This window comes from Malaclemys terrapin, chromosome 24, assembly GCF_027887155.1.
Source record: "Malaclemys terrapin pileata isolate rMalTer1 chromosome 24, rMalTer1.hap1, whole genome shotgun sequence".
NCBI lineage: Eukaryota > Metazoa > Chordata > Testudines > Emydidae > Malaclemys > Malaclemys terrapin.
The window spans coordinates 8,366,401-8,393,611 of record NC_071528.1 but is presented as its reverse complement, the minus strand read 5'-3'; the positions used below and the strand labels follow the sequence as shown (position 1 = coordinate 8,393,611).

At 43.2% G+C, this 27,211-nt stretch overlaps 2 protein-coding genes across 6 annotated transcripts in view; one reads left to right on the top strand and one right to left on the bottom strand.

Moving 5' to 3' along the window:
• ACSBG2 (acyl-CoA synthetase bubblegum family member 2) overlaps positions 1–13,553 on the top strand; it is a 36,270-nt gene extending 22,717 nt beyond the window's left edge. For both annotated transcript variants that reach the window (XM_054013690.1, XM_054013692.1), the window contains exons 9-15: positions 3,494–3,670; positions 4,596–4,777; positions 5,006–5,239; positions 6,716–6,933; positions 8,854–8,993; positions 10,112–10,358; positions 11,562–13,553. In XM_054013690.1, the coding sequence (XP_053869665.1) occupies positions 3,494–3,670; positions 4,596–4,777; positions 5,006–5,239; positions 6,716–6,933; positions 8,854–8,993; positions 10,112–10,358; positions 11,562–11,671 (1,308 nt within the window). In that variant the 3' untranslated portion in view covers positions 11,672–13,553. The remainder of the gene's footprint in view (positions 1–3,493; positions 3,671–4,595; positions 4,778–5,005; positions 5,240–6,715; positions 6,934–8,853; positions 8,994–10,111; positions 10,359–11,561) is intronic.
• Positions 13,554–18,916: 5,363 nt separating this feature from the next.
• Positions 18,917–27,211, bottom strand: part of MLLT1 (MLLT1 super elongation complex subunit) — a 63,724-nt gene continuing 55,429 nt past the window's right edge. For 2 of the 4 annotated variants that reach the window (XM_054013734.1, XM_054013733.1), the window contains exons 10-13: positions 26,694–26,765; positions 25,757–25,819; positions 23,958–24,029; positions 18,917–23,413 (exon numbers count right to left, since the gene is read on the bottom strand). In XM_054013734.1, coding sequence (XP_053869709.1) covers positions 23,285–23,413; positions 23,958–24,029; positions 25,757–25,819; positions 26,694–26,765 — 336 coding nt within the window. In that variant the 3' untranslated portion in view covers positions 18,917–23,284. The remainder of the gene's footprint in view (positions 23,414–23,957; positions 24,030–25,756; positions 25,820–26,693; positions 26,766–27,211) is intronic. The other 2 variants (XM_054013736.1, XM_054013735.1) reach the window with 1 other exon arrangement.

The following is a 27,211-nucleotide window of genomic DNA, read 5'->3' as shown; positions in this document are numbered from 1 at the left end:
AAATAGTGTTGAGTTTGGAAGAATGGCCAAATATTTTAACACTAGGACATAATTGAAATGAACACAAATTAACTTTGGAACGGTTTCTCTTTTCAAGACCACATTTATTTATTTATTTTTATTTAAAGCAAGATTTGTCAAAATTCATTCACTCTGACCAGAAGTAAGGCAAATCTTGCCTACGTTGTCATGTCCCACAAGTGTATGTCCAGAGCACCCATGGCTTGGTCAGAATAGATCTCTAGGAAAAGAATTATTAGACATATTTTGTCCTCCAAATACAGAGAACCATTTGTCACATTAGTGACAGACTAACTTCAACAAGGGCAGTACTCTTCCATGACCCGGATCAGGACACTGAAACTGCTGCTGGGTTTCTTGTAGACTTGGGCCCTACTGTTCGTTACTGCTATAATGGCTAGCTCTTATGTCTCTTCTTAGATCTCAATGCAATTTACAAATGATCAGTATCTCATTTTACAAAGCTTAACCTTGGCCAGCATTCATGGGGGGGGCTATTTAATGAAACAAGACTAGAACCCTCACCTTCCATCAAATGGGCTGGCAGAGCCACCACTAACCTAGACACTCCTCCCCATGATGGCCTCCGCATAGAGGTGACTCAAGTAGTTTGGGATAACTTGTTTCCCTAGTATTACTAATGCTGTTTTACACACCTTATGTAGTTTGAGACTAGACAGCCAGCAAAAATGTCAAATTAGGAGCATCTCATGAATCTGTTTTGAGGTTATGCTCTTTGTTCAGCTGGTGAATCTCTTAAGATACCAAGAGAGCCTCTGAAAAGCGCAGTCCTTGGACTGAAGGGCCACACCTAATGTGTGTGAGACGAAAACCGAGGCTTAACCTCACCCCAAAAGCACAAACCAAACCTGTCCAATGGTCATGACTGTCTTCTGTGGATGCAAGTTCATACAGTTTGCTTTTTGAAACCCTTCTTAAGCTCTAAGTGTACAATCTCCCAGACAGTGACTGTAGATTGAAAGCGGAGTAGTATTGGCCACTGGGACTAAGGCAATTGAGGAGAAAGTGACTGAGATGCCCTGGCAGGTCTAATCTTCACTTTCTCTTTATAAGTAGCTTCTGCATACACAGTGTCTTTACTGAATTCGTTTTGATCAAGAGATTTGGGTACTGGACCCAGGATGCTTTCCTAGTGCCTGAGCAGACCCAACAGGGAACATGAGAATTTCCAGACCAGTGCTCCATCTAGTCAATAGCCTGTCAGAAGGTGCAAGACTGCCCTGCTGTGAGCAATGATGGAAATACCTGCCCATAAGTGACATTTCTTCTCCGCTTCCTCAGAGTATAAATGGCATATGCCTTCAGTCACCCCTGAGAAGGGGGAAGACCTACTGCTGCCCTTCCAGTAGCAGGGGGCTGAACATCTACTTGAAGCATACATCTAGGAACTACAGAAGTAGACCATAACACCAGATGGGGGACTCTAGTTACCATGACCCCCAAATGTGAGTCATTGCTTCCTGGGATAATCAGCTGAACATGAACTCCAGTGAGACACTGATCCTTGGATGCATAAATAGGAGATTCTTGAGTAAGACTAGAGGGGTTTTTACATTTTTAAATTGTTCACTACTGTGACCATGGCTGGACTACTGTTTCCACAATTCAAAAATAGGGAAGGGATAGACTCAAGGTGTGGGATCCACAAAACTACTCAAGTGCCTAAGTCCCAGTTTTGGCTCCACTGTGATCCATACAACTCCTGCTGAATTCTGTAGGCACTGAAACTCACTTGGTGCCTAAGCTTGTTCAGGGTAAAAGTTCCCTCAGCGTCTGTTTCATGCTCTGGACATGTGCACTGCTGCCTCCATCTAGGCATCCGGATGCCTATCTCCCACCTAAGCCCGGCCTAGACAGTGACTCTCAAATCAAGGAAAGACTGGCTTTCAGCCACTATAGCTGCATGCAGAGCCTGATCTCATAAGTGGCCTCCAAGCAAGCCCACTGGAGCAGCTCTTACTCAAAATCTGGCTGGAGGAAGGGATAGTGGTGGTGCCTACTCTAGCTTTGTGCCCCAATAGCTAGAGCACTCACCTGGATTATGGGAGACCCAGGTGCAATTCCCACCACTGAGGTGGGCTCTACCACTGAGCTATAGGACATTCTGATGTGGGGCAGTCGCTGGACAAGAGAGTGGGAATGACTGTGTAGCCCAGCGTTTAGGGCACTCACCTCCTGGGTCCCGTCACTCATTATTTACACACAGTGGAACAGCTTCCTCAGGAGAAATGGAGGGAGCCCCACATCAAAATATCCCAGACCTCAGTGGCTAGGGCACACTCCTGAGAGAGAGACCCCTGTCCACATGCTCCCTTCTCCTCCTCTGCCAAAGAGGGGGAATTGAACCTGGAGCTCCTATTTCCCAGGTGCATGCTCTAACCTCTGAGCTAGGAACTGTTTGTAAGGTGGGCATCACCCCCTCCAGCCACTATGTGTAGAGTGGGGCAGAGTCTAACTCCTTCTCGTGAGAAGTGACTTCGGTTCCTAAGCTGCCTGACTCCAGATGGCTGGTTCCCATTCATGGGTTGCTAAGCAGAGATAGGCACCTATCACAGAGGGGCAGGGTTAGGACACACCCCTCTGGTGAGCATCTCCCACTGGCTGTCTTAGTGGGCTTCCCGCCTAACATGGCTTTTGTGAATTGCATTCTTAGGTGCCTCTCTCTCCCCATTTGTTACAGAGGAAGCCTAACTTGGCATTGTGGATATCTGTGTTTCCTGTGACTTTCTAGATGCCTAAAAGTTAGGTGCCATGATGCTCAGCATTGCAACAGCTGAGTGCCTTCCTGAATCCCACCCAAGGAGCACTGTCTAGTTAGCCTCACAGAGAAGGTTAAGGGATGACTCGGTCAGCCTACAAGTACCTACAGGGGAACACATACTTGATTATTGTCTCTTCAGTCTAGCAGACCAAAGTATAAGATCCAGTGTCTGGAAACTGAAGCTGGAGACGTTCAGACTGGAAATAAGGTGTAAATTTTGAAGAGGGCAATTAACCACTGAAACAATTTACCAAGAGTCATAGTAGATTCTTAGTCCATGGCAACTAGTAAATTAAGATCAGATCTTCTAGAAAAATATTTGTAGTTCAAAAGGAATTATTTGGGGAATTCTATGGCTTGTGTTCTACAGAAGGTAGATTAGATGATCAGTGGTCATTTCTGGCCTTGGAATCTAGTAATCTAATTGTTACCCACTTAACCTTAACTGATAGGGCTCGTTCGGTTTTCACCCCAAATTGATTAAGTTAAACACAAGTTTCAAACTAGCCAAAGAGACCAGGAAAAGGGAGAAACTCCCAAAGTGAAATGTTTAGTGGATTTAAAACACACAAAGCATACTTGTTTAGATACTCTGCAGTTCACAACATTAAATAACATCTGTGTTGTGCCTTGCAAACTTGTTCAGAACCACTAGTGTGAATGGTAACCATGAGGTGCTTCTGTTCTCAGATAACTTGGACTTCGCTATCAGCAGGGCGCTACGTGCAACTGACCGAAGCTACCGAACAACAGGAGCTGGTGATCAGCTATCTTCCCCTCAGTCATATTGCTGCCCAAATGATTGATATTTGGCTGCCAATAACCTTTGGTGCACAAGTTTTCTTTGCTCAGCCAGATGCACTGAAGGTAAAGACCATGCTACTTAATCTAGATGCTTATAGACAGTAACAGGGCTGTGTAGCTCAGTGTTTTTTAGCAGTTGTGTCACAAGAGGAAACCTAGGTTGGCTATGAACAAAGCTGACAAAATCCTGAGAAACTCAGATTACGCTTATCCAAGTAATAGTAAATAACACTGGTTTTGTAACCTAAAACAGACCCTTAAACTCGACACACTAGCAAGTAACTGACATCTATTCACCTTTCTGCTCTGTATTGTACAAAGATGGATAAGGTGACCATGACTCTGAATCTATATGAATATATTGGGTCCTTGAATGTCATTTCAGACACTATATATTCTGCAACTTCCCTTTCTAATAGAGGGGTAGTGCAGTGGGTTTACTGGCCATACTCCAAAATCTCCCCAGGAGAAAATCTCTACCCGGTCATGTGAAGGGCCAGGTTTTTTGCCCTTGATGCATAGTTGGCACATGTGCATCTGGAGTCAAAGCAAGGGGCATTAACATGCCCTGGCCTTTGAAAACCAGAGTTTGTGACTAGCACTCAGAAAGCAAACTCCTCTCCACGCTGCTAGCCATACAAAAAGGCAAGGTGGCTAGTATGAATGTTCCAGGGCTAGACTAATTGCTGAGCACAAGAGGCTGGTTTCTGGGGGCACCTAGCTTTTGACACTAATCTGGAGTCCACAGTGTAGTGGCACTATGGCATATTGTGAGTTGGATTCCTGCAAGTTGAAATGGGTGCTGATTCTGGGTTTGTGCCCCTTGAAGATGGGAGTGTATTGTAGGAATGGAGTACTCTACTCATTAGTAATCAGTGTTGACTCAATCATCATCGGTGGCTTTTGGAAGGAAATCTAGGTGTCAACTAGAAACAAAACCTCTTCTGAACAAAAGTGGTTTTAAACGTTAAAATTCTACTTCACTTAGGGCAGCCTGATAGACACCTTACGGGAGGTGAGACCAACAGCTTTTATGGGAGTGCCTCGTGTCTGGGAGAAAATACAAGAAAAAATGAAATCTGTGGGTGCAAAATCATCTGCTCTCAGAAGAAAAGTGGCAGCATGGGCTAAGGAAGTAGGATTACAAACTAACCTGAAACGGATGAACGGGTAAATTTTTTTTTTTTTTAAAAGCAATTTAAATGCAGTCTGTAGATCCTAATAGCATATTATGCCCTAATCTGATGGGATGCTAGCAAGTGTAATATGCAGGATTGTCTTTAATGTATGGTCTGTAGTAAAAAGTTCAGAGTATCTTCTTCTGAAACTAAGTAAAGCTTGGCTGTCTAGGATGACAAGATAGACTAACCTGAGCCTCTTTCAATTCTTCTCTTAAAGGGCTTCTGAACTCCCAATGAACTTCCGTCTAGCCAGGCAGTTGGTGTATAAAAAAGTTCGGAAGGGTCTTGGACTGGATCGATGCACAAAATGCTACACTGGGGCTGCCCCAATTACTAGAGAGACTCTGGAGTTTTTCCTGAGTCTTGACATTCCTGTGTATGAGTTGTATGGCATGAGTGAGAGCTCTGGACCTCACACAATCTCTCTTCCAGACGCGTTCAGAATCACTAGGTATGTATTCCTCATTGTGGAGAAGAACTAGATAGCTGACTCTTGCATAAAGAACAACTTAATTAGTATTTCTCTCATACCAGAAACTCTCATACAACTTGGATCACTGCTGCCCTTCGCTGAGACAGGCAGCTCCCCTCCTTCAGCCTGTACCAGCATCAGCTAGCCACCAGTAAGAGGGGCTTGGCAGCGAGCTCTTCTCAACTGTGAGGCTGAGGTACAGGAAAGGTGGAACTTGCCAGTGGCCTATAGAACAGGAGCTCTGTTTTAAAGCCTAAATCATCCAGGCTCTCTAGGAGGCACAACTGAGAAATGGAGGGATCGAGAGAAACCAATAAAAGGTGTCAAGTATCAAAGGAGTAGCTGTGTTAGTCTGGAGCTGTAAAAGCAGCAAAGAGTCCCGTGGCACCTTATAGACTAACAACCATATAGTAGCATGAGCTTTCGTGGGTGAATACTCACTACTTTGGATGCATGCAGTGGGAATTTCCAGGGAATTGCCCCTGGAAATTCCCACTACATGCATCCAAAGTAGTGAGTATTCACCCACGAAAGCTCATGCTACTATATGGTGGTTAGTCTATAAGGTGCCACGGGACCCTTTACTGCTAATAAGAGGAATTGTCATTTGTTTCTCATGACTTCTACTCTGGCACACAATCATTCTTCATGATAGTTTAATATATCCAGTAACTTAGGGAAGATCAAGGTGAATATATTACCATCTTTGAAATCACAAGCCAGGGTATTTAGTGTTTGGAATTAAATAGTTTAATTGTATTACAAATTTTCTAAACCTCAGGGATTCTAGAACAGTATTTCGAAAACACCAAAGGCAGATCTATGCTTAAAATGCTGTAGTGGCACTTCAGTGAAGAGGCTAGCTGTGCCAATAGGAGGGCTTCTTCCATCAGTGTAGTAGTCCACCTCCCTGAGAGGCGGTAGCTAGGTCAATGGGAGAATTCTGTCTACACTGGGGGCTAGGTCTGTTTAACTGAGTCGCTCAGGGGATCTGGATTTTTTTCATATTCCTGAGCAACATAGTTATAGTGACTTAATTTCCTAGTGTAGACCTGGTCTAAATGTCTAGTACGAGGGTGGCCAAACTTGCTGAAGCCTTGAACTCTGGCAGGCACTTCCCATGGGGGTGAAGCCCCAAGCCCTGGCAGATGCACCCAGCTCTCGAACTTCTGAAGATTATTGTATGCGGCTCGTAGCGTCAAAAGTTTGGCCACCCATGGTCTAGTAGGTACTAATCTCTCTGGTTAATATCAGATCCGTTTTTAGGTCTTGTTACACTACACTGACAGGCAGCTTATAAACAAATGAATTCCTTGCTGAAAGAGACGTGATACCACAACCAGAATGTCTCATGACTTTGTGCAAATGCTTAAATTTAAAAATGGTACTGATAGGAATCTAACAATTCATAGCTTTTTAGCATACTGAATCTTAAGGAGAATGTCCCTCTTTTAGCTGCGGAAAAGAGATTACAGGCTGCCGGACAATGATTTACAAGCCAGACAGCGATGGCAGTGGAGAGATCTGTTTCTCAGGAAGACACATCTTTATGGGCTATTTGAACATGGAAGATAAAACCAAAGAGGCAATTCATGAAGAAGGCTGGCTACATTCAGGTGATCTTGGCAAGCATGACAGAAATGGATTCCTTTACATCACTGGAAGAATTAAAGGTAATACCTCATCCTTTGGTTTGAACTGTCTGGCTGCACCATCCTGTGCTATGAACTTTTAAATCTTGCAAGCTAAGCAGGCCTCTATCATAGCTTGGTATCTACTAAGTGGCATAACTCCTCCTGAGGTACTTATGACCTAGCATGGCATCTAGGTGATATGCTAACAGTGGTAGAGTATTCTAAATGTGGTGTAAAAACGCTGCAAAACTAGAGAACACATTGCAGAACTCAAGCATTCAAACAGTGGGGGCTAAAGAGCCAGTGGCCTGCTCTGCAACATGATAGTTGTCGAAAGCTGACTCTTGCTAGCTATAGTCTGACTTGAGGGAATCTAGCTTGGCAAAGTCACTTTTCTAATTTCAACAGGCTATGGTAGCATTAGCTCTTACCGCATCATCAGTCTTCACAGTCAGATGAGCCAGCTATTCAGATATAAAATTTTATATCCAGTGAAGCAGTTCTTGGGAGTGGCCTGTATATACAACTCCTTGCTATAAAGGACACCTACTTAAATCAAGTTACTATAGGACAGATACAAAAGCAGATCAGCGATCTATTTAGTGTGTCCTCTTCAGAGACATAGTTGATCCTTCCACCTTTGTGCTCTCGCTAGCACAAGCATACTTGGGTCAGTCGGGAGGCAGTGGGGTAAAGGATTAGCATTTTCCTCATGGGGGTGGGAGGGAAACTCTCTGGCAGCAGAACATTTATAATGCTAAAAATAGTGTAGATGTGGAAGGCACTGGTTGGCCATATAGGGTCCCTCTCCTAGGGTTTGGATGTGTACGTACTCCCCCATCTAAACTTTTTGCCTCCTCCATACAGCTATTTATACCCATACTAGCTGGGCATGTGCTAGCTGTACCCCTACATGCTACTGTAAGGGAAGAACTAGCCTTGTCCCCTGTAGGCCCTCTGCCCTTTTCCCAAAGGGTCTGAAACTGCCTAGTTCTGAGCCACTGTAGAAATGTCCCCCTCATGTCTCTCAGCATCAGTCTGAAGTGCCCTGGAGCTATCTACCCCTATCCAAATGTGCATGGATGGTCTTGAGTCTCTTGGGTACTGAATAGGCACCCTTCTGCATTGGCATAGACAGGGAAGAATCTGCCTCTGGGTCCCCCTCCAGTGCTGATGCCTGGCTACCAGCACTAGAATTCTGGTAAGGACTGGGTTAAATAGGGTCCCTCCCTGCCTGGGGTGTAGAAGTATGGCCCAAGACCCTTTCTTCAAGGGAAAGGGTGGTGAACAGTCAGGTACCAACAGCTTCATGGCTCCCAATGACCCCTACAGCAAGAGCCCAAACTCCATAATCTCAGATGGTGGATTCTGCTCAGGTCCTGAGCACAAATAAGGCCAAGGGAGGGGATGGGGAAGAGAACAATTAATGATGGATGGGGCTGAAGACCTTTTTGTTCTTTGCATGCAAAGGAACAGCTAGTCTGTTTGCTCTTGGGGTGGGTGCTGGTTCCTCTCTGGGCTTTCCTAATGTGCAGATCCAACTAGGATGGGGAGAATCTTCCCAAGTCAGGATGACTGTTGTCCCAGGGAATCTTGCAGTACTAAGCTGTTAAAAGGTTCACAGAAATAACTTGATATTCATGGCCCCATGTACTATGTCATAAACTGTACCTAAATTCTGCAGAGTCCTAGGTTCTCCAGTGCATGGTGAAAAACCTCCGCTCTACAGCAGTTATTCACGTGTATATTTTAATTGCACAGTAAACCATGTATGTCTTTATTAAATTGACTTTTAGGGACACATTTATATCATTTGTGGCTACAAGACAAATTGGCTAACATGTGCAAGTGCTGTAATCTTTGCCCATCAATTTCTCTGAAACCTACACATCACAAAAAGCACAACTGGAACTGCAGTGAACGATCGCATTTTCATAGTTATGCCTAACTGTCTTCTAGAGCTCATCATTACTGCTGGAGGGGAGAATATCCCTCCCGTTCCAATTGAAGATGCTGTAAAGGAGGCTGTTCCTATAATTAGTAATGCTATGTTAGTTGGAGACAAAGCAAAATTCCTTGCTATGCTTCTAACTCTGAAGGTATGGTTCTTTCCATTATCTCCTGATATGTAGCCAGAAAATAAGATGAGCTATCACCTTAGCCAGAATGGCTGTATTCTGGAAGTAGAAGAGTTAAGAGGGCTTGTCATGGTCAAATGAAAGATTTGAAATTTGTATCCAATACCTGCAAATAAGCATTTCACAAACCTAATCTTCTACCAAATCTAAGCAACACCAAACAGCATGTCCTGCTGTAACCTTAAATTACAAGGACCTGACTATAAGAAGTACATGGGAGCAACTCTTGACTTCATGTTTAGATTCTATGGCTATAGTTTGGTTATGAAGCGGTGCAATTCCTCCCTCTGAATATACATATTCAGCAAAATAGAAGGGAGTTGAAGTTGAGGACATGGAAGCAGTAAGAAGCAAGAGGGAAAATGTGGTTCTCACTTCTATTTCCTCCCAAACCTCTCCCACCATACCAGTAACAAGCTGTAGCTTCTTTGTTTAAATCTGATTTGCTTTAAAAGTTTCCCAGGTTGGTAATGACAAGCTGAACATCCTGCAAAATACCTGTTTTGATCTTTTTGCCAAGGAAGATGGAGCTCTAGATTTCTGGAGGCCAGTTCCCACTCTCCATAATAAGAGCTGTTGGGTGCAGAGCTGTTAAGAGACCTTGACAAATCAGTATAGGAAGCTTGTGCTCCATTGTCTGTCAGTACTTCAGTGCTGCTTACCTCTCCCAGATTCAATGCATTTCTTTTTCTAACTCTAGAAATGCCCCCAATAATTTAATTGGGAGGGAGGGAAGCACTAACCACAACTGTAGCTATAACAAACTAGTCCTAGAAATTCTCTACCAACTTCTAGAGCAGCCCAAGTGCTGAACAAACTTTTCTCAGCATGCTGAGATCTGAGGGGTTTAACGTGAACATAATCTCCTTCAACTACCAGGCTTTCAGTGAATTGGTAAACTATTGCATCAAGGTGATGTGATTCTGGCTGTCTGCTTAGGATCAGCCAAGGTAATAGAAAATAACTTTGCTGGGTTAAATAACAATGATACTGTAGAAAAGAACTTACTCTTTTCTACGGTGTAGTTAATATATTAACTGTTGAACCAGTGAAGTAATGTTCTGTCCTTCCTCTTGCAGTGCAATGTAAATGAAGAAACGGGGGAACCACAGGATGACCTTACTCCAGAAGCCATAGCATACTGCCTCAGATTAGGCAGCAAAGCTACAAAAGTCTCAGACATTGTAGGTGGCAAAGACAAAGCTGTTGATGCTGCTATCCAGAAGGGAATTGCATTAGTCAATGAGAAAGCAATCTCAAATGCACAGAAAGTACAGAAGTGGGTCCTTCTAGAAAAGGACTTCTCAGTCGCTGGTGGAGAGCTAGGTAAGTGACCTGGGCTACTGCATATTGAAACAAATGCAGGACTCCTGATTTCAAATTAGGTGGTGGCATGTCTGCTCATTTCCCTAACGTCCTGTGTGATGTGATCCCTTGCATGTGTTAGACTAAAGGTGGTCTTAAACTGCTCTGAGAGTGTACAGTGTGTGCTCCATGGTGCTAGATACTCAAGCAAGTGAACTGCAGGAGCCGAAAAGCTGGGTAGGTTGGACAGTAGCCACTTTTGGCACTCTGCAAGTCTGATGTGGTAACCAGAGGTTTCTGGTTGACAGGAGTGAGGGGAGGAGATGCTGTCTGTCTTGTGGGTGGAACGGGATGTGACTTTAGTCTTGGAGCGAGGGATGGATTGAATGTTTCATTCCAACTCAAGCAAGCCTTCCTGGTAACCACCTGCATCCTGTTGCTACATCTGCAGTGGTTGAACAAATCAAAGATTTGGATACTAATGTCCAAGCTTCAAAGTGAACATCTCTTCCTCCCCCCAGGCATGGAAATAATTTGCACTTGTTGGAGTTAAGTAGGAGCAGGTCCAGAAATAATTAGGTCCAAAAGGGTAGACTACTCTGAGGGGCACAAGCAGGTGGCCATTTGCATGGCTGCTTAATTGCACCATGTGAGGGGGACCTGGTTAATCTCAATAATGAGGGACTACAGGAACCCTCTTCTCTTAATGAATGGGCCAGAGCCTCAACTCTTTCCTTGAGGATTGCAGTAAGTTGCAATGCACCTCCCCCTTTTTGTGGTGCCCTCTCACCAAGAATCCTTCAATTCTTGTCCTGCCAAATGACTGTGGTGGCTGGTAGGCTGGAGCCCAAGACCAGGCATTTCAGGTCACTTCAGCCCCTGGACAGTATAGATGGTGTGGGAAGCCAGGGCTGACACTTTCTCTCCCTAGCTCTGAGGCTGGCAGCCTTGCTCCTTCCTTCCACCTGTACAGACTGCCCCAGGCAGCAGTTTTCTTGTGCCTTCCACCCTGCATATGAAGTTGATGTCAAGTGATTGCCTCCTTCCAAGATGAGAAACCATAGTAACTAAGGGAGACTTTCCAAGTTGGATGCCCAACTGCCCTTTGTGCCTTCCTCTAGACTCAGCAGACAGCCTTGCTTCAAGAGAGTAAACTTTGGAATTGGCCTTGTTAGTAGGATAAACAACAGTTAAAATACTACTACTACTACCCTCTTCTTACAGGTCCAACGATGAAACTGAAGAGGCCTGTTGTAGCAAAAATGTATAAAGACCAAATAGACCACTTCTACACTGATGGGGAAACCACATCAGCAAATCCTCTTTCAAAGTAACCTTGGAACACTGCAGGTTTCAACATCCAGTTCTCCAACTCTTCCTCTGCTGTGTAAGTGTGCGTGCTGTTCATTGCTTCAACTCCCAAATGAAGGAATAAATGGGTCTCTGAAAAGCCAGGTTTAATGTTGTTGTAGCCCTGCAATCACTGAATATTTGTATACATTCCTGACTCTCGTTATTGGTGCTGCTGCACTAATATTCTCGTTTCTCTTTGGATGGACTTTTTCTAATGTCCATGGTCATCTCAAAATCAGTTGTGCATTGTATATGGGCAAATAGAATCTCAGCAAAAGTTAGTTAAAATTATTTAAATAGTACCATGGCACTTTTTATTGTAAAAACCATGCTGTAACTTATTTTTCAACCAAAGTGTTTTGTCTGAAAATGAATGTAAAACACAAGCAGGAACCTTGGTTTCTTTGTAGTGTTGCACTTGAGGGCTGGGGTACTTTTTTAATAGCAATGACATTTGTAAGGAAATTATACACAGAGCATATAAAGGATTTCTATATAGTATGCATACAAAATACAGGTTTACTTGGTTCATTGTTTGTGTAATACTGGCTCTTAGACTTTTTTGGTTGGGATCTCACAAAGCCATAAACTCGTTGAAACTATACTCTGCATGTGTTGTAAGAAGCATTCCAGCAAAGGGAGTCCGATAGAGCTCTCAAAATCCTGTCCCTTCGGACTTGTTCCTCAGTTGTCCTACAATCGTAGAATGTGTCTTGAACTTCTAGGTTTTTATGGCATAGCACACTGGGGGGGGTTGAGAAGAAGTCTTAATGACTTCTTGAAAGTACACTTTTAGGACAGTAATGGACTGAACTGTTTTAAAGGTTAATTGTCTTTTGAAAAGAGAAATTAATGCATGTATTAGAAAACTAGGAAATGCTCCAGCAACTGGAATTGCCTCTTCTGGCAAAAGGGTTAATTTATTAGGGGGGAGGTTCCACTTCTGGTGGGGGGGGAGGGTGTGCGTGTGTGGAGGGAATTAGGTATCTACATGGTGTGCTGTACTTCCAGAACTTCAAGCTGTCTTGCACTGTAGGCCCCTCTGCAGCAGCAAGCAAATGTTACTGAATTCATGGATGTTTATAGTAAACTACTGCAGAACCTGTTCACATCTGGCAAGGGGCCCCTGAGCAGAACAGGCATATCAGTTCATTCCTCCAGGCATAGAGTAGAGAAGATAACTGATTACCCCCTCCTGTTAGCCAGTTAGGATACAGTAGTCCTACAGAAATTTATCATTGTATGAAGGCCGAACTCCAACTCAGTTTCAGGGAGCTTAAATGTTTTAAAGGTCTATCTTTTTTGAGAAACTTGTATTTAACTGATCATGAACACCACTGTATGAACCATGTATGAGACTGAAGGATTGAACAAAAGTGCAATCATTCTAGCTACTTTCAAACTTTACTCTTACTGATGTCTCTAGTTCATTACCTTTTTGTCAAGTGCCTGGAGTGGATGTCATGCAGAGGAATGTGTATATGAATAAATTACTGTAAGGCATCTCAAAAGGCTGAGTAATACTTCAGCAAACAAGGATTAAATGGCTATTCTGATTTTGTATGTTAAACATAACTTTGCCATCCCTTGAGCTACAGCAGGGTTTGTTATTGTGTTAAACCTCTTATCTGTAAGATGGCTAGTAGAGGGGGCTAGGGAAGGAATTTAAAGCACTTGTCAATTTTTGTATAAGTAATTGGAATTATCAATGAAGATGCCACATCTGTACATAAGTTTGTAATCTGATACAAGTGCTATGCACTATTACCATTGACTGGTCTTCTGTAACTATGTTCTTTATGGGACAAGTGTGAAATGTCTGAACTTTGTTAATGAATGCTTAATAAACATCTGAAAACTTCATTTGTCTTTTAAATAGCATTTCAGTAACTTGCCACAAGTTACATTTTAGGTAAATGTCACTAAATGAAGCTTGTGTGTTTCAACTATCTTGGACCAGCACACTAGTGGTGAAGGGGAAGTTGAGTATCTGTCTTGGTTCATAGGATAGTAAATGATGTAGAACAGATGTACAGAGCAAGTTCTCATAAAATCTGAAGTGAGGTGACTTAACCCCTATAGGAACACCACCTGTACTATTCATCCTGTTTGGCTATAGTGCTGGCATTCTGCCAAGATTTGCTCAGGTAGAGAAACTGAGTCCCTTAAACTGTCAGGTTTTAGAACTTAACTGCAAGGACCAGTGCCTCTCCTGCAGAACTAATTCCTGCTCTAGGGAGGGGGAAGCCTAAAAGCAAGCAGTGGACAATGACTAGCCCAAACTCATGGGGCCCTATAGCGGACTCTGAACTAGTAGAAGCAGAGCAAACCCAAAGCACTGGACAATTGAGTATTGTTTAATGGACAATACATTGAACTTGCCCATTTTCATCTAGCTCCATCAGCCCTACAATTAAAATACCACATTTGACCACCTGTGCCAGGTGACTTGGACTTAGGCTAAGGGGCTGTTTAATTGTGGTGTAGATGTTCAGGCTCTGGCTGCAGCCTGAGATCTGAGACCCTCCTACGTCAGGCTCCTAGATCACCAGTTCTAGCTAAGCTTGAACAGCTACAGTGCAATTCAACAGTCCCTTAACTAAAGTCCCAGTCACTGGGCAAAGGTCAGCTGTGGGTCTTTAATTGCAGTGTAGAGACTAGGGCTGTTAAGAGTGGATTAACTCTCACACTTGAATTTTTTAATTGCAGTTAATTTGCATTATGATAACTCAAATTCTTTACATTTGAAAATGTAGTGATATTTATTACAAATATTTGCACTGTAAATGAACTTTTTCAATTCACCTCATACAAAATACTGTAGGACTTTCACATGAAAGACTGCAATTTAGATTTTTTTGTTGCATAACTGCAAACACTGTAAAACTTGAGCCTGTAAGTCCAGTCGTCCTCCTTGTTCAGCCAACTGCTAAGACAAACAGCTTTTTGTTTACATTTACAGGAGATACTGCTGACTGATCATTTGTCACCTGAAAATGAGAACAGGTGTTTGCATGGCACTTTTGTAGCCAGCATTGCAAGGTATTTACAGGCCAGATATGCTAAACATCTGTGTGCTTTGGCCACCATTCCAGAGGATATGCTTTTTTTAAAAAAAAAAAAAGTCAAATTTAATTAATGCTTAAACACCTGGGGGGAGAACTTTATGTCTCCTGTTCTGTTTTACCCACATTGTCACATTTCATGTTATACCTTGGATAATGATCCAGCCCATGTTTGTTCTAAAACACATTTTATCAAATCTGCTGTGAAAGTAAGAGGTACCAATGTGAGATTTCTAAGGCTAGATACAGCACTTGACCCAAGGTTCAGGAATCTGAAGTGCCTTCCAAAATCTGCAAGGGACAAGATGTGGAACATGCTTTCAGATGTCTTAAAAGAACACTCCACTGCAGAAACTACAGAACCCAAACCACCAAAAAAGAGTTAACCTTCTGCTGGTGGCAGCTGACTGAGATGACAAACATGCATCTGTCTGCTCTGGATCACTATCAGCATGGACACGTCTTCGGGAATGGTGGTTGAAGTATGAAGGGATATGAATCTTCAGTGCAACACTGGCTACAACAGGGCAATGCAAACACCTGTTCTCACTTTCAGATGACATTGTAAACGAGATGTGGGCAGCAGCATCTCCTGCAGATTGTAACCAACCTTGTTTGTCTGAGTGATTGGCTGACCAAGGAGTAGGACTGAAGGTTCTAAAGTTTTACATTTTATTTTTTGAATGCAGTTACTTTTTGTACATAATTCTACATTTGTAAGTTCAACTTTCATAAATTTCTTGTTTTTTAGAGTGCAAATATTTAGTTAATTATAAAGTGAGCACTGGACACTTTGATTTCAATTACAACACAGAATACAATATCTGAAAATGTAGAAAACATCCAAAAATTGTATTTAATTGCACTAATACCATTTAATCACACTTTTTTAAAGTGCATGACAGCCCTAGTAGAGATGTGTGTTATAGGGTCTATAGAAGCAGGTTCCAGCCTAAAGAAGGGGTGGTGGGGGTATTTAATAGCCACCTTGTGTAAAAGGATAATAGAAACAACTCATACAAACCAGTAGTTGAGTCTTTTCCTATTAAGAGGGCAGTTCAGGACTCAAGTCTCTCAGGGAGGGGGAGAGAGAAGGTATCTGCTTAGTTCCAGTAGCAAAGAAATTGCTACCTTACAGACAAGGGTGATATGACCAATACAGAAAGTACATGTGGCACCTTAGACTAAAATTTATTTTGGCATAAGCTTTTGGGGGTTAAAACCCACTTCATGAGATGCAAGGACGCCTTCTTTTTGGAGATACAGACTAACACAGCTACCACTCTGAAACCTAGGCCCATTACACTAACTGCCCTAAGTTTGGGGTGGAATAGGATGTATTCATATTGTAAACAAACTCCATTCAAATACCATCCTAAAGAGTTTGTGCCTTATTTTAAGTGTCCTTTCTCCCTTGAAGTGCAGCAAGAGATCTTGGACCTACTCCAGACTTGCAACTCAACTACCTTGAAATACTAGCTTTAGAAAGTGATGTAAGAGTCACTTATGAACTCCAGGACAGAACAATGACAGGATTGTTTTTTGAAAGGCAATTAATTCCTTTGAGTGGAATTTAATTGCATAAGTCCATCTAGTCCAATACAGGGGCCACTACCAGCTCTTTGCAGAAGGTAGAAGAGAACCTCCCCCCCAAGGAAAGAGGCTGGGTTTCTCTTCTAAACCATAAGCCTTAGCTCTCTATAGATACTTATCCATCTAAAACCTCTTTGAAACATATGCTCATGGCCTTATCCTGGAGTGGTATGTTCTGTCACATTTACAAAATGTCACCTTACTCTAGAAGTGCTTGATCTACCTTTCACACTTCATTTATCTTTTTACATGGATCAAGGAAGAGAGTGGGACTCTTTCCCCCTCAGCCCCTCCTCGCTCCTGGTGACAATTCTACTACTACCACTCCCCCTCTTACTGGAAGAGGAAATAGAGCCCTGGACACCAAAAATCTCTGCTGCAAAACCCTTCTCCTGGGGTTGCTTGAATGTCAAGTGCAGAATGCACTTTAACTCAGCCATGCTCCCAGTGATGTTCCCAAACTGTGGTGCTCAATGCTGATAAGGCAGCAGGGAGAATTCTGTACACTTGAACTACTGTTTGTAGCTAAACATGTGTCAAAGGGGTTGAGGTAGCACACATAGTAATTCTTCTGTGACTACACACTAAGCAACTCTTGGAAAAATTCAAGATCATAGAGCAGGCTTCCTGGTCATACACTCAAAGTCCAGGGGACTTGAATCTACAGAAAAGGGGGAAACTTTTCCACATGTACTATCCAACCTAATGAGAGCCACAATAGTTGAGTGTTACCTTAAGTCAATGTTTTTTAAAGCCATGTAGGAAATTGGGTCTTAATGCATTGTACTGTCTCCAGCAGCCTGTAACCTGCAGTCAGGGAGACCGTGAGTGTGTTAGATTAGATCAGTGGTTCCAACCTATTTACCACTGTGGGCTGCATCCACCCAATATATATATATGCACTACCTGTATGGCCCCTCAGGATGTCACATGGGCCACATCAGTGTGCTGATTGGGTAGCAAGTTGAGAACCACTGGAATAGAGACAGGCAGTGTCCTGCCATCATGGAGAATTCTGTTTGAGATCATGAGCCAGCCACCCTGTAACCAACCTGCTACCAGTGCTGTTAAATCTGATGGACAAGTCACAGGGCAGGTTGCCTCCTGCAATTATTTATTATGCATTGCTAAGAGGGTGTGGTCACTGCCCATGAACAAAGAGGACAAAGTTAGTATCATATGGCAGAAGCAGAGATAAACACTGGTGTGCAGTGCTTAATCTGGCAGTGTGTTCTAATACTTAATACTATATTGAACACACCTGTTAGGGGAATTTTAGTAACACTGTTCTTAATTTCAGCCAGAAACAGTATCCTTACACATTCAAAAACATTCAAACCCCATAGAAAATAATGGTCTAGTGTCACTGATTACAAGAGATTTTACAGTAGAATAAACACTGAATGTTCACCATAAAATTCTACTACCGTACCTGCCAACATACAGTTTCAAATCCATGCAAATACTTTAACTTCCAAGGTAAAAGTGTAGTGAGATCTTTAAATGGTGACCTGGAAAGGAAAGACAATTGGGTTTTATTCCATCTCATTTTTGTGTTGTATAAAGGCAGCCAAAGGCTGGGGGAGTTTTCCTGCTTGTTTTGGTACCTTAAATATCAACTTTGGACTTCACTGGTTTTGCTGAAAGACACTGGGGGTGTGAGAAGGGGTAGGGAAGCCTGAACCTCTAACAAAATGGGACAAATATAGTCCTGAGGTTAAGATGCTGACTTGGGAACTCTGGAGGCCTGGTTTGATTACAAGCTTTGACAGACTCTGACCTTGGACAAGTCAGTTTCCCAACTGTAAAACGGGGATAATTCTTCCCTCTTTAGGGGTCACGTGAGCATAAATTCCTAAGTCTGAGGTAGTCTTATTGCAGTGATGGGGGGAAGCTGTTGGTTCCTAGATAGCTTTTCTTTCACATGGGTGAAATTTTTGAATGTTGAAATTTGAATTCTTTTAAACTCTCTTCCTTCTCATTCAGATTTCCCTTCCTTGATACCTAGTATCATAATCACAAGTTCCTGTATCCCATAGCCTCTTCCAGAGCAGATAAGACCTGCATTTCTCATCAAAATAAGCAGAAAGCATTTTTAAAAAGCAGAAGCTGTCTGGACAGTAGAGTGCTCACTGACAGCAAGTTGCTCCTTATGGCCAATACAGGTCAGATCAGAACGCACTACACACACACACACACACACCACACTGGTGAAGATCAGTTTCACGTGAGTGGTGAACAGTGCAACTCAGAAGTGTGATCACATTTAGCACTTGTGCCCTTTTCCATTTGTCAAGTAGTTACTGTTCTGTGTTTAATGGAGCAGATGACAAGGCGCTTGAATAGTTAATATTTGTTCCAAGTATTATTGATACTGCTGTAAGAGCAGAGTTGTAGGCGTCACATTAAGTTGATTATTTCAAGTTTATGCTAAGGCCACTGTTTCCATATTATTTCTCCAGGGGGAAATATTTTCCGAAGCAGAGATTTACAACGTAGAGGTCATTCTCTAACACAGCATCTCCTTTCCAAGTTGGAGGAATGAAATTAAGAGAAACAAAATACCCCTTAATTTTTACTTTTCCATCTTACTTTATTTCACGTTTTTCTAGAAAACTCCTCCATAATTCCACAAATTTAACAAAAAGTTTAAAATTCAGGACAGAAACAATCCTGTAACTTATTACAAACATTATTCTTCTCTCTTTTAATCTTGGGGGCCAGATGAATTTCTTATAGTTGAGTGAAGAACTCATTTCCCAACACAACCTTTCATATCCTCAAATGACAAGGTATTTAATACCTTGGGTTTCAGAGAGAATACAATTAAAAATCTAGAAGCTGAAGTACTTACACACTTTTAGGAGTGCAAACTCATCTCTTTAGTTCTTGATGGCTATTTCACGCCTCATGAAAGCAATACCCATCTGATTTCAATTTATCTTTAAAAGTAATAACCATTACAAGGTGCACAATGGTTGTGTCTAGTTTTGACACTTCAGAATGTCAACTAGCAAGTGCCAGGCACCTGAAATGATAAAGGAAGCTTCTTTTGAGTGTATCAACTGTGCTATAGTGCATGTAAAGCCATTAGTGGCCATTGGACAACATTACGTTTGAAATTTACTGAACCAATGACGACACAGGTCTCTGCAGGCAGAGACTACGATGGGGCGAGCTCCTTAAGGGGAAGTTTAAATGTTTTACCATCAAAATAAGTTAAAGATCTCTGACAAGAACTGGTCCTAGATTGTTGCATCATAGCTCCTTACTAGTTCTGATGCTCCCACCATGGAGAGCAGTATAAGAACTCGTGCCTAAATCATTGCACTTCCATATATTCAGGCTGACTACATCAAAGCCCGTTTTACACGACTATTGTGTCCAATGTTCTTCCTCACTGGCATTCTGTGATCTGGTCACAACCTTTTGTCCATTTCTACAGTAAATGCCAGTAATGAAAGCCTCAAGGCTTAATACAGATCAGACCAAGACAACTGGACAGTATTCTTGACCCCTATTTTGCCCTTTTATACAAAGACCAAGGGCAAAGGAAAAGCTGTGCCCTGATCTCACATCCACATTACTCTGAAAGCCTTCAGGTTAATCATTACTTGTACCCACCCTTAATACCAAGCTGAAGGACATTTAGAGTAAACTAGAGTTTTGTCCATTTTCCTTGGAAAAATCATTATGGCTAAAACAGTCAGACAATTGCATTTTTTTAAACAATGCAAGTTACTATGCATCGTCATACAGATTTGTAGTGGTACTATCAGTAGCAGTATCAAAATCTCCTTTCTATTTTACAATTATCCATCCATGCTCTCAAGAGTGACACAAGAACAAACACTTTATCCACAAATACTTGTACATGGCATGTTCAGAATACCAGTCAGCCTACTAGAGAATCTACAAGTGGAACTTTTCTTATATGTAACTAAAAGGGGACACAAAGGTTGGGAGGTCCAAGATTTAAACAATTTTTCCTTGTTTGCAGAGTCATTCCTCATGTGGTCCCCAATCCTACCACCACCACCACCCCAAAAAAACTAATGATTTGGTAAAATACCGGCAAAGTACTCGTGAGAAACAAAGTACTGTTAGTAACAAACCAGCAGGTGCACACAAAGGAGAAGACTATCGTTGGGGGAACATTTCCATTTCAGGTTTCCCAGATTATTATAAACAGTCTAAAAAATTCATATGTAAAATACCTTTTATAAAAAAAAGATTCCCATGAAATAGTAAATACTTGTTAAATTTCACAAGTAAAGTAAAAATCCGGGACAAGACGGCGCAGTGGCCATGGGTAGAGCCCTAGGCACTACCACATGGCGCAGCTATGTTCAAGGACAGCCTCAAGACTCTTGCTCCTTGGCCCAGCTGGGGAGCATCACGATGAAGTTTCTGTTTTTAATACGATGGGAAGTGTTTGCGTGCCTCTCTCTAGTCCTTTGTGCTATAGATCTGGAAGCTACTTAGTCCCAAGACCAATACACTAAGTATGGGTGCTAGGGGTGAAGTTGATTTAGAAATGGGATTTGGGAGCAGGGAAGGAAGTTGATCTAGGGAGAAGAGAGGAGGGTGAAAGTCTTAGGGACTTTCCACACAAACAGCTCAGTTAACACTGTTGCTGTTACTGTTTTCTAGAGGGGAAGGCCTCACTCATCCCACATCCCTTGGTTAGAGTCTCTGGAGCGAGGTTATTTTGGGACTTTGAATACCTGGAGCCATTCTCCATACACCCAAAAAGTTTTGGGCGTGGGCTTGGACATAATGCAACATTACAGAATTCACTCCCTCCATCAAAAATAGCTTCAACAAGCACTGACTACTCTTGTAGTTTAAATGTACTCACTAAGCCCTGAACAGCACAAGGGATCTGCAGAACGTTAAAAAGCTAAGTCTCTGGTGCGACTTCCTTCACTTAGCCATATCCAGTTGCCGAGCTTGAGAGAGTCCTGTAGTCTCAGCCTTTCCTGGTAATCCTCTTAACCTTGCCACAGCACATTCTTGTACACGGCTTCTATCCAGGCTTGGCAATGTCCATCAGAAAAAACAAACCAAACAGGTCAGATCACCGTCAGCGTGACGGGGGCTAGACCTAGCACGAGCTTGACGTTTCTATAAAGACATGTGACAGATGGTACAGATAGACAAAATTAACAGGAATCGGGTCAACATGACCCAACTCAAAAAAGCTTATCATTATATTGCCACTTAAATCTGTTAGTTGCAACATTTCCATGATAAAGAAAGGGAACATCCAAAACAAGGGACGACAATTTCATATTGAAAAGTGGGACAGCACATGGGTGAAGCCTTAGAATTATCTTTTCTACCTCACCCAGCTCCCACGTGGATCTTTTAAAGAGGTCTGTTTGTTTGTGTAGAGTTATTCTGAACGGTTGCTTTCCCCAAAGCTCTCTGCCAGCAGCCCATTTGCATCTGACAAAAGCTTAAAACTTGATTGGAAAAGTGAAAATTATTTCTTTAAAAATACTGACTTTAGGAAATAAGAGTTGAATAGATTTCTGAAGACATGACAGGTATTTCCCCCACCTCCCTTTGGAAGTCAATGCTAGTTTAACTAGGATTAGTGTTTGCCATTTCCTGCAATCTTTTGAATAGGTGAGAGAAAAACCTGACTTCACTTGGTCCAAGATCTTTTAGTTTTCTAAAGGTGTCCCAAGATAAAATACTCCCTTGTTTAGGTTTTCCCAGAGTATAGCCACTACTATAGGGGCCACTATAGGAAAAATTCATCCTTGAGAACATAGAACAAGAACCAATGACATATTTTGGCAAAGTTATTCAAACACTGAAGAATGAAAGTGAGACAGGTAAGTCCCTTCCAGAGCACAAAACGCTTTGAAGATCGCTGTTCAGCTTTCATACACTAAAAATTGTTCACAAGAGGCATTTTTAACAAACAAACAAGTCAAATCTTATTAACCACCCCCCTCCCCTGCCATTATCGTTAAAAAAAACATAACAGAAAAAACACACCTTTAAAATCTTAAGACCCAACTAGGCCCTTCTTATACATACAGTACATACATATATATAATATATATATATATATATATATATAAAATATACAGCTTACAGTTTTGTAGTCCTATTACAGTTAAAGCAGACTGAAAGGAGTGAGACTTTGTTTAGGGGCTTGGATCAACAAGAAGTCTCAAAACCCCAGTGGGAGACAGCAGGTTCTGGAGGCCTCTTCAAAGAGCACAAACTCTGTCTCTCTGAGAAGCTGAAACACAGAATAAGGCCCTGCACTCTGCATATGAAACGATGCCTTCCAGGGATCAGGGACCAGATTACAGACAATACGTTGTACCAAACCGCTCTAGAACTTGCAAATGCTCAAAAGCGACAACTATTCACTTCCTCTGCAACAGACCAACAGGACCCATTGGGAAGCATTCTCTGTTGCAAGTCACATGGCTAGCTTTGTAAAAGCCAATCTTGCTTACACAGCACGAACAATTCTTCCCCGAGCTGGGAGAAATCTAACTCAGTTGAGTCTCTCTGCGGGCAAGTTGGTCCCTGGATTTAGCGAAGAAAGCATTGTCCAAATTTCTTCAGCTCTCAGAGACACCTGAAAATGTATTCTTAAAGACACAATTTCTTGAAGTAAAACCAAAAAAGGTCACGCTCTTGTGTAGTTGGGAGCAGCACATCTTTTGCTCTACTCAGTACCTGTGCCCAAGTGTAGTTACGAAGCGAGGGAGGACAGACTCAGCAATATGGGTGCTTGTTGGACAAAAGTGCGGCAGGCTGTGCATTCACAGAGCATGGCTGTTCTCTAAGGCAGTGCTTCGGGTGAATTGAGAGAGTAAAAAGGCCTAGTTCCACGGGTTTATTTCCTGGTACCAAGAGATGGGATTTCTGGTTTCAAAAGCAGCCCGCTTCCGAGGCTAAGCGTCATGTTGCCACGGCTTCCAAATAACTCTGCAGCTTACGGACGGTCGTTTCATCCAAGGAGAAAAGGTCAAAGTCAAAGGTTGTGTTGGTAACGTTAAAATGCCCAGTTTCCTCAATGAGATTGACAATCTGAAGAGAAAGGAACAAGGAGCTCAGGTTCAGTCAGACCTAGTGCACTGGAAGGAAGGGTCGGTTTGGCCCAATCAAACCCCCTCCCTTGCCCTCTCACTCACAAGAGAACTTATCTCCTGGCAGGGACGGATGTCCAGCCACAAAAAAAGGCAACATTTCTCCTGCAGTCTTGCTGGCTCAAGCTGAAAAAAGGCACTGACAGGCCATTTCCTTTTAAATCTCTCGGAGGCAATTTAATTTTCTGGATGCTCCAAGGAGCCCAAGTTGGGTATGGCTCAAACAAGATAGTACACAGGACCCTTCCTATGCCTATATTTCAACCCTTTTTTAATACAAGCACTCGATGTGTATCTGGCTTCTTTCTACACTTTTTTGCTTTAATAAAGAGGGACAACTCACTTGTGGTGAACCACCCATTGCAACGGAAAATTACAGGTGCCACTTAAAACACAAAGGGTCTGGCAGACCAGTGATGTGAGACGATTACCTATGTTACAAGGATCTAGGCTGTAATTTAACACAAAACCGACAGACTCTCTACCTGCTGTAGTACATTGCGTTCCCGCAGCGCCATTAGCCGTCTGTGAAGCTCCACCAGTTCATCCGTGTAGGCCTGTGAAAGAGACAGGTAAAAAGGAATAAAACAATGCATCTGGCATGTTTCCAGTACTGCCGGGGAAGCAAAGCAGTTACTTCCCCAGTGAAGATTTCGGGCAGCTGCTTGAGGGCCTGCTGTCACTTTTTTGTTCCCATTTCTCCCCAAAACCTTCCAGTCCCTTCTCTGTAGTCTAATTCATCAACTATTATCTGCTTGGAAATTAAACTGACTGAAATCCAGCTGCGTTGGGTCCCGTCAGTGCACCACAAAGTGTCTCCCTCCAAACAAATGGCTTGTGAGAAGTGATCTGAACCTCTGAACTTAGAGCACCCCAGCATCAGGCTGAATGTCTCTTGGTGAATTTCCATGTTAGTGCCCTATGAGCAGTCGGTGCTAAATGCTCACCTGTGCCCCCAAAATACAATACCAAGTAGGTGCGTCACCTATGATGGGATTCTAGCAATACACTGACGCTAGTTTGTGTTCATATTAAGCTTCCAACCAAAACTGAGGAAGAAACTTTTTTAAATCATTGTTCCCCAGGAAGTTTCACTGATGCCACATCTGGGAAACGGCGACATTTACACCCTCACCCACTTCCATTTTTAAGACTCAGACCAGACTTTCAGGGAAGCCAGCCAAGAGGGCAAATCTCTGTTAGCACACGCTAGTGCAGTGGTTCTCAACCTGCAGCCCAATCAGCGCACAGCTGCGGCCCATGTGATAGCCTTAGGGCCATAACTAGGATGGGGGGGGGAGGGGCACCTGCAGAGCCAGCAGGGGGCGTGTGCGTGCAAACAATGGGGCGGCGCAGGATCAGGCCCAACAGCATTGGCGGAGGCCAGGGTGCTCGGTGGCCCCGTGACCCTTGCGGGAGCAGGCTGAGCTATGTGCTGCCAAGACAGTAAACCAGCGGGCGCGGGGCGTGGAGGGGGCTGGGGCTGCAGGGCGAGGGTACAGGGGACTAGGGCACAGCCAGTATATGGGGTACAGACTCTAGGCTGGGGAACTGGTGGCTGGGGGCAGTCCCTGGACAGGGGGCTAGATACTGGGGCATAGTCCCTGGATGGGGAGATTGATTGCTGGGGGGCAGTACCTGGGTGGTAGATTGGATGCAGAAGGGGACAGTCCCTGGGGGGGCCATTCTGCCTTGGACAGGGCACTGTCTCTTTAGGGCAAGCATGTATGCCAGCCCAGTGGGGGGGAGGGGGCAGTCCCAGGCTGGTTGGGTGATGATTGGGGGCATTCCCTGGCTGGGGGACAGTCTGGGAAGGGGTTGGGGGCAGCCCCTGCGTGAGGGGGCTGGTGCATGGGGACAGTCCCTGGCTCGGGGGGGCACACCGCACCAGCCAGGGCTCCCCATCTTTGCAGGCAGGCTCCGCAGTCACGCTATCAGCAGCAGCGTGGAAGTGAGGTGGCAATATACCACGCCAGGCCACCCTTACAGTAAATTAATTAATTTTAACAGTTAATGTTTTGTCTTATTTTGCTAATTTAAAATGTTCTTGGTAGACATTTGCCAGTATTGAAATGAATGGTATATATCAATTTGAATCACATTGCTGTCATATGACAAATACTCAACCGGGGTAGGGGCGGGGAGGAGAGAGAAGGTAAGATGCACAGGTAGTACGTATAATTGTGTGGATGTGGCCCACATAACAGAGAGAGCTGCATATGTGGCCCATAATAGGTTGAGAACCACTGTTCTAGTGCTTTCAATCAGAGGACAGATTTTTTACCTGTAAAGCTGTCCCAGAGTTATTCATGCATGTACCAGCAAAACTGAGCTCATTTAAGCAATCCTACCAAGGCAAAGAAATCAGTCATGAGATACACCTTAGCACAGCACCCTGAAGTTTCACCTGGGGACAAGCGTCTCACCCAGAACACTCTACGCTGACCACTGAAAGTGTTTATGCTGACCCTTCTGCTAGCAAGATCACAAGCACACATTGTCTTTAATATTTAAACATTGCCTTTCTTCTAGCTGAATAATACTAAAGCAGAAAAGAAACTGGCTTGCAGTCCAATAGGGAATCCTCATATTGTGATTTTTAGCAATACGATGTGTGGCTCAGAAATGAAGGTATTAAATGGCCATTTGAAGGATTTCTACATAGGAAGAGTTCTCCCACTGAGACCTTTCAGAACAGTGAAGAAATCAGGAAATCACTGTTGACTGTTTAGCATCTCAGTAAGCTAAATAGCGTGTGTGGTTCAAAAAACTTGATTAAGTTGCCCTAGAGGGGAGAAAGAAGGGGCATCCACGGAGATAAATAAAGTTTTCAGGAGTGCAAGGCTCTGAGCAAGCAGAGCGTGAAACAATAATCAAACTGCCATTCTAACATTCTGGCAAAGATCAAACAGCTATAAACTGCCTTGTCACCATGGCCACAATGTTCCTCAAAGGGAACGACAAAGACCAAAGTAAGAGAGAACTATTGTAAGAGGTAACACATGGAAAGGACGTGGGGTTCATTTCTTAAACACTTATAACATTTCTATCACCTCATTTTGAGTCAGTACTTCCAGCATCAGTATTTCAGGGTGCAAGCCTTTAATGGGCCAAAATTGTTTCAACGTGGGGGGCAAGTACTCCTCCTGAGCTCGTTTTCATGGAGAAATGTCCTCCTGTATCCCACAATACTATGCTATGCCTACCCTAAGCAAAAGTACCTTGTCATATGTTCCCTTCTTCAGGATCTTTTCTGGCTTGTTGCAAGATTCTGGACTCTTTCTTCCAGAGGCCTGAAGGGAAAACAAATAGTGGGTTGTGACCAAAAATAATTCAGGCAGGGCAGAACTGTAATGGTTTGGCTGCATAGCATCCAATGGAAGGAAATCCTTGGCTGACCTAGGCAGTGAAGTAGATGAGCTGTGGAGTCCACAGCACCAAGGACAGAACATGATGCAGGGATTGAGGGCAGAGAGGGGAAACGTTTCTCCATCACTAAATATTGATAAAAGACTTGAAACACTTGCTGCCTGGATCGACATGGGCAAAGGGAATGATCACCTCAGTAGCTCTGCAACTTAGAACGACAGCTCTGATTTTTCACTGTGCTGGATAAAGAAGTGAACTGTATAATACGAAAAAAAGCGAAGCTTACAATTAAAAAGTCCTTTACGAATGGCACCCCAGGCAACTGCAAGCTGAGGCAAACTGATTCACACTGCTAACCAGCTACGGAGAA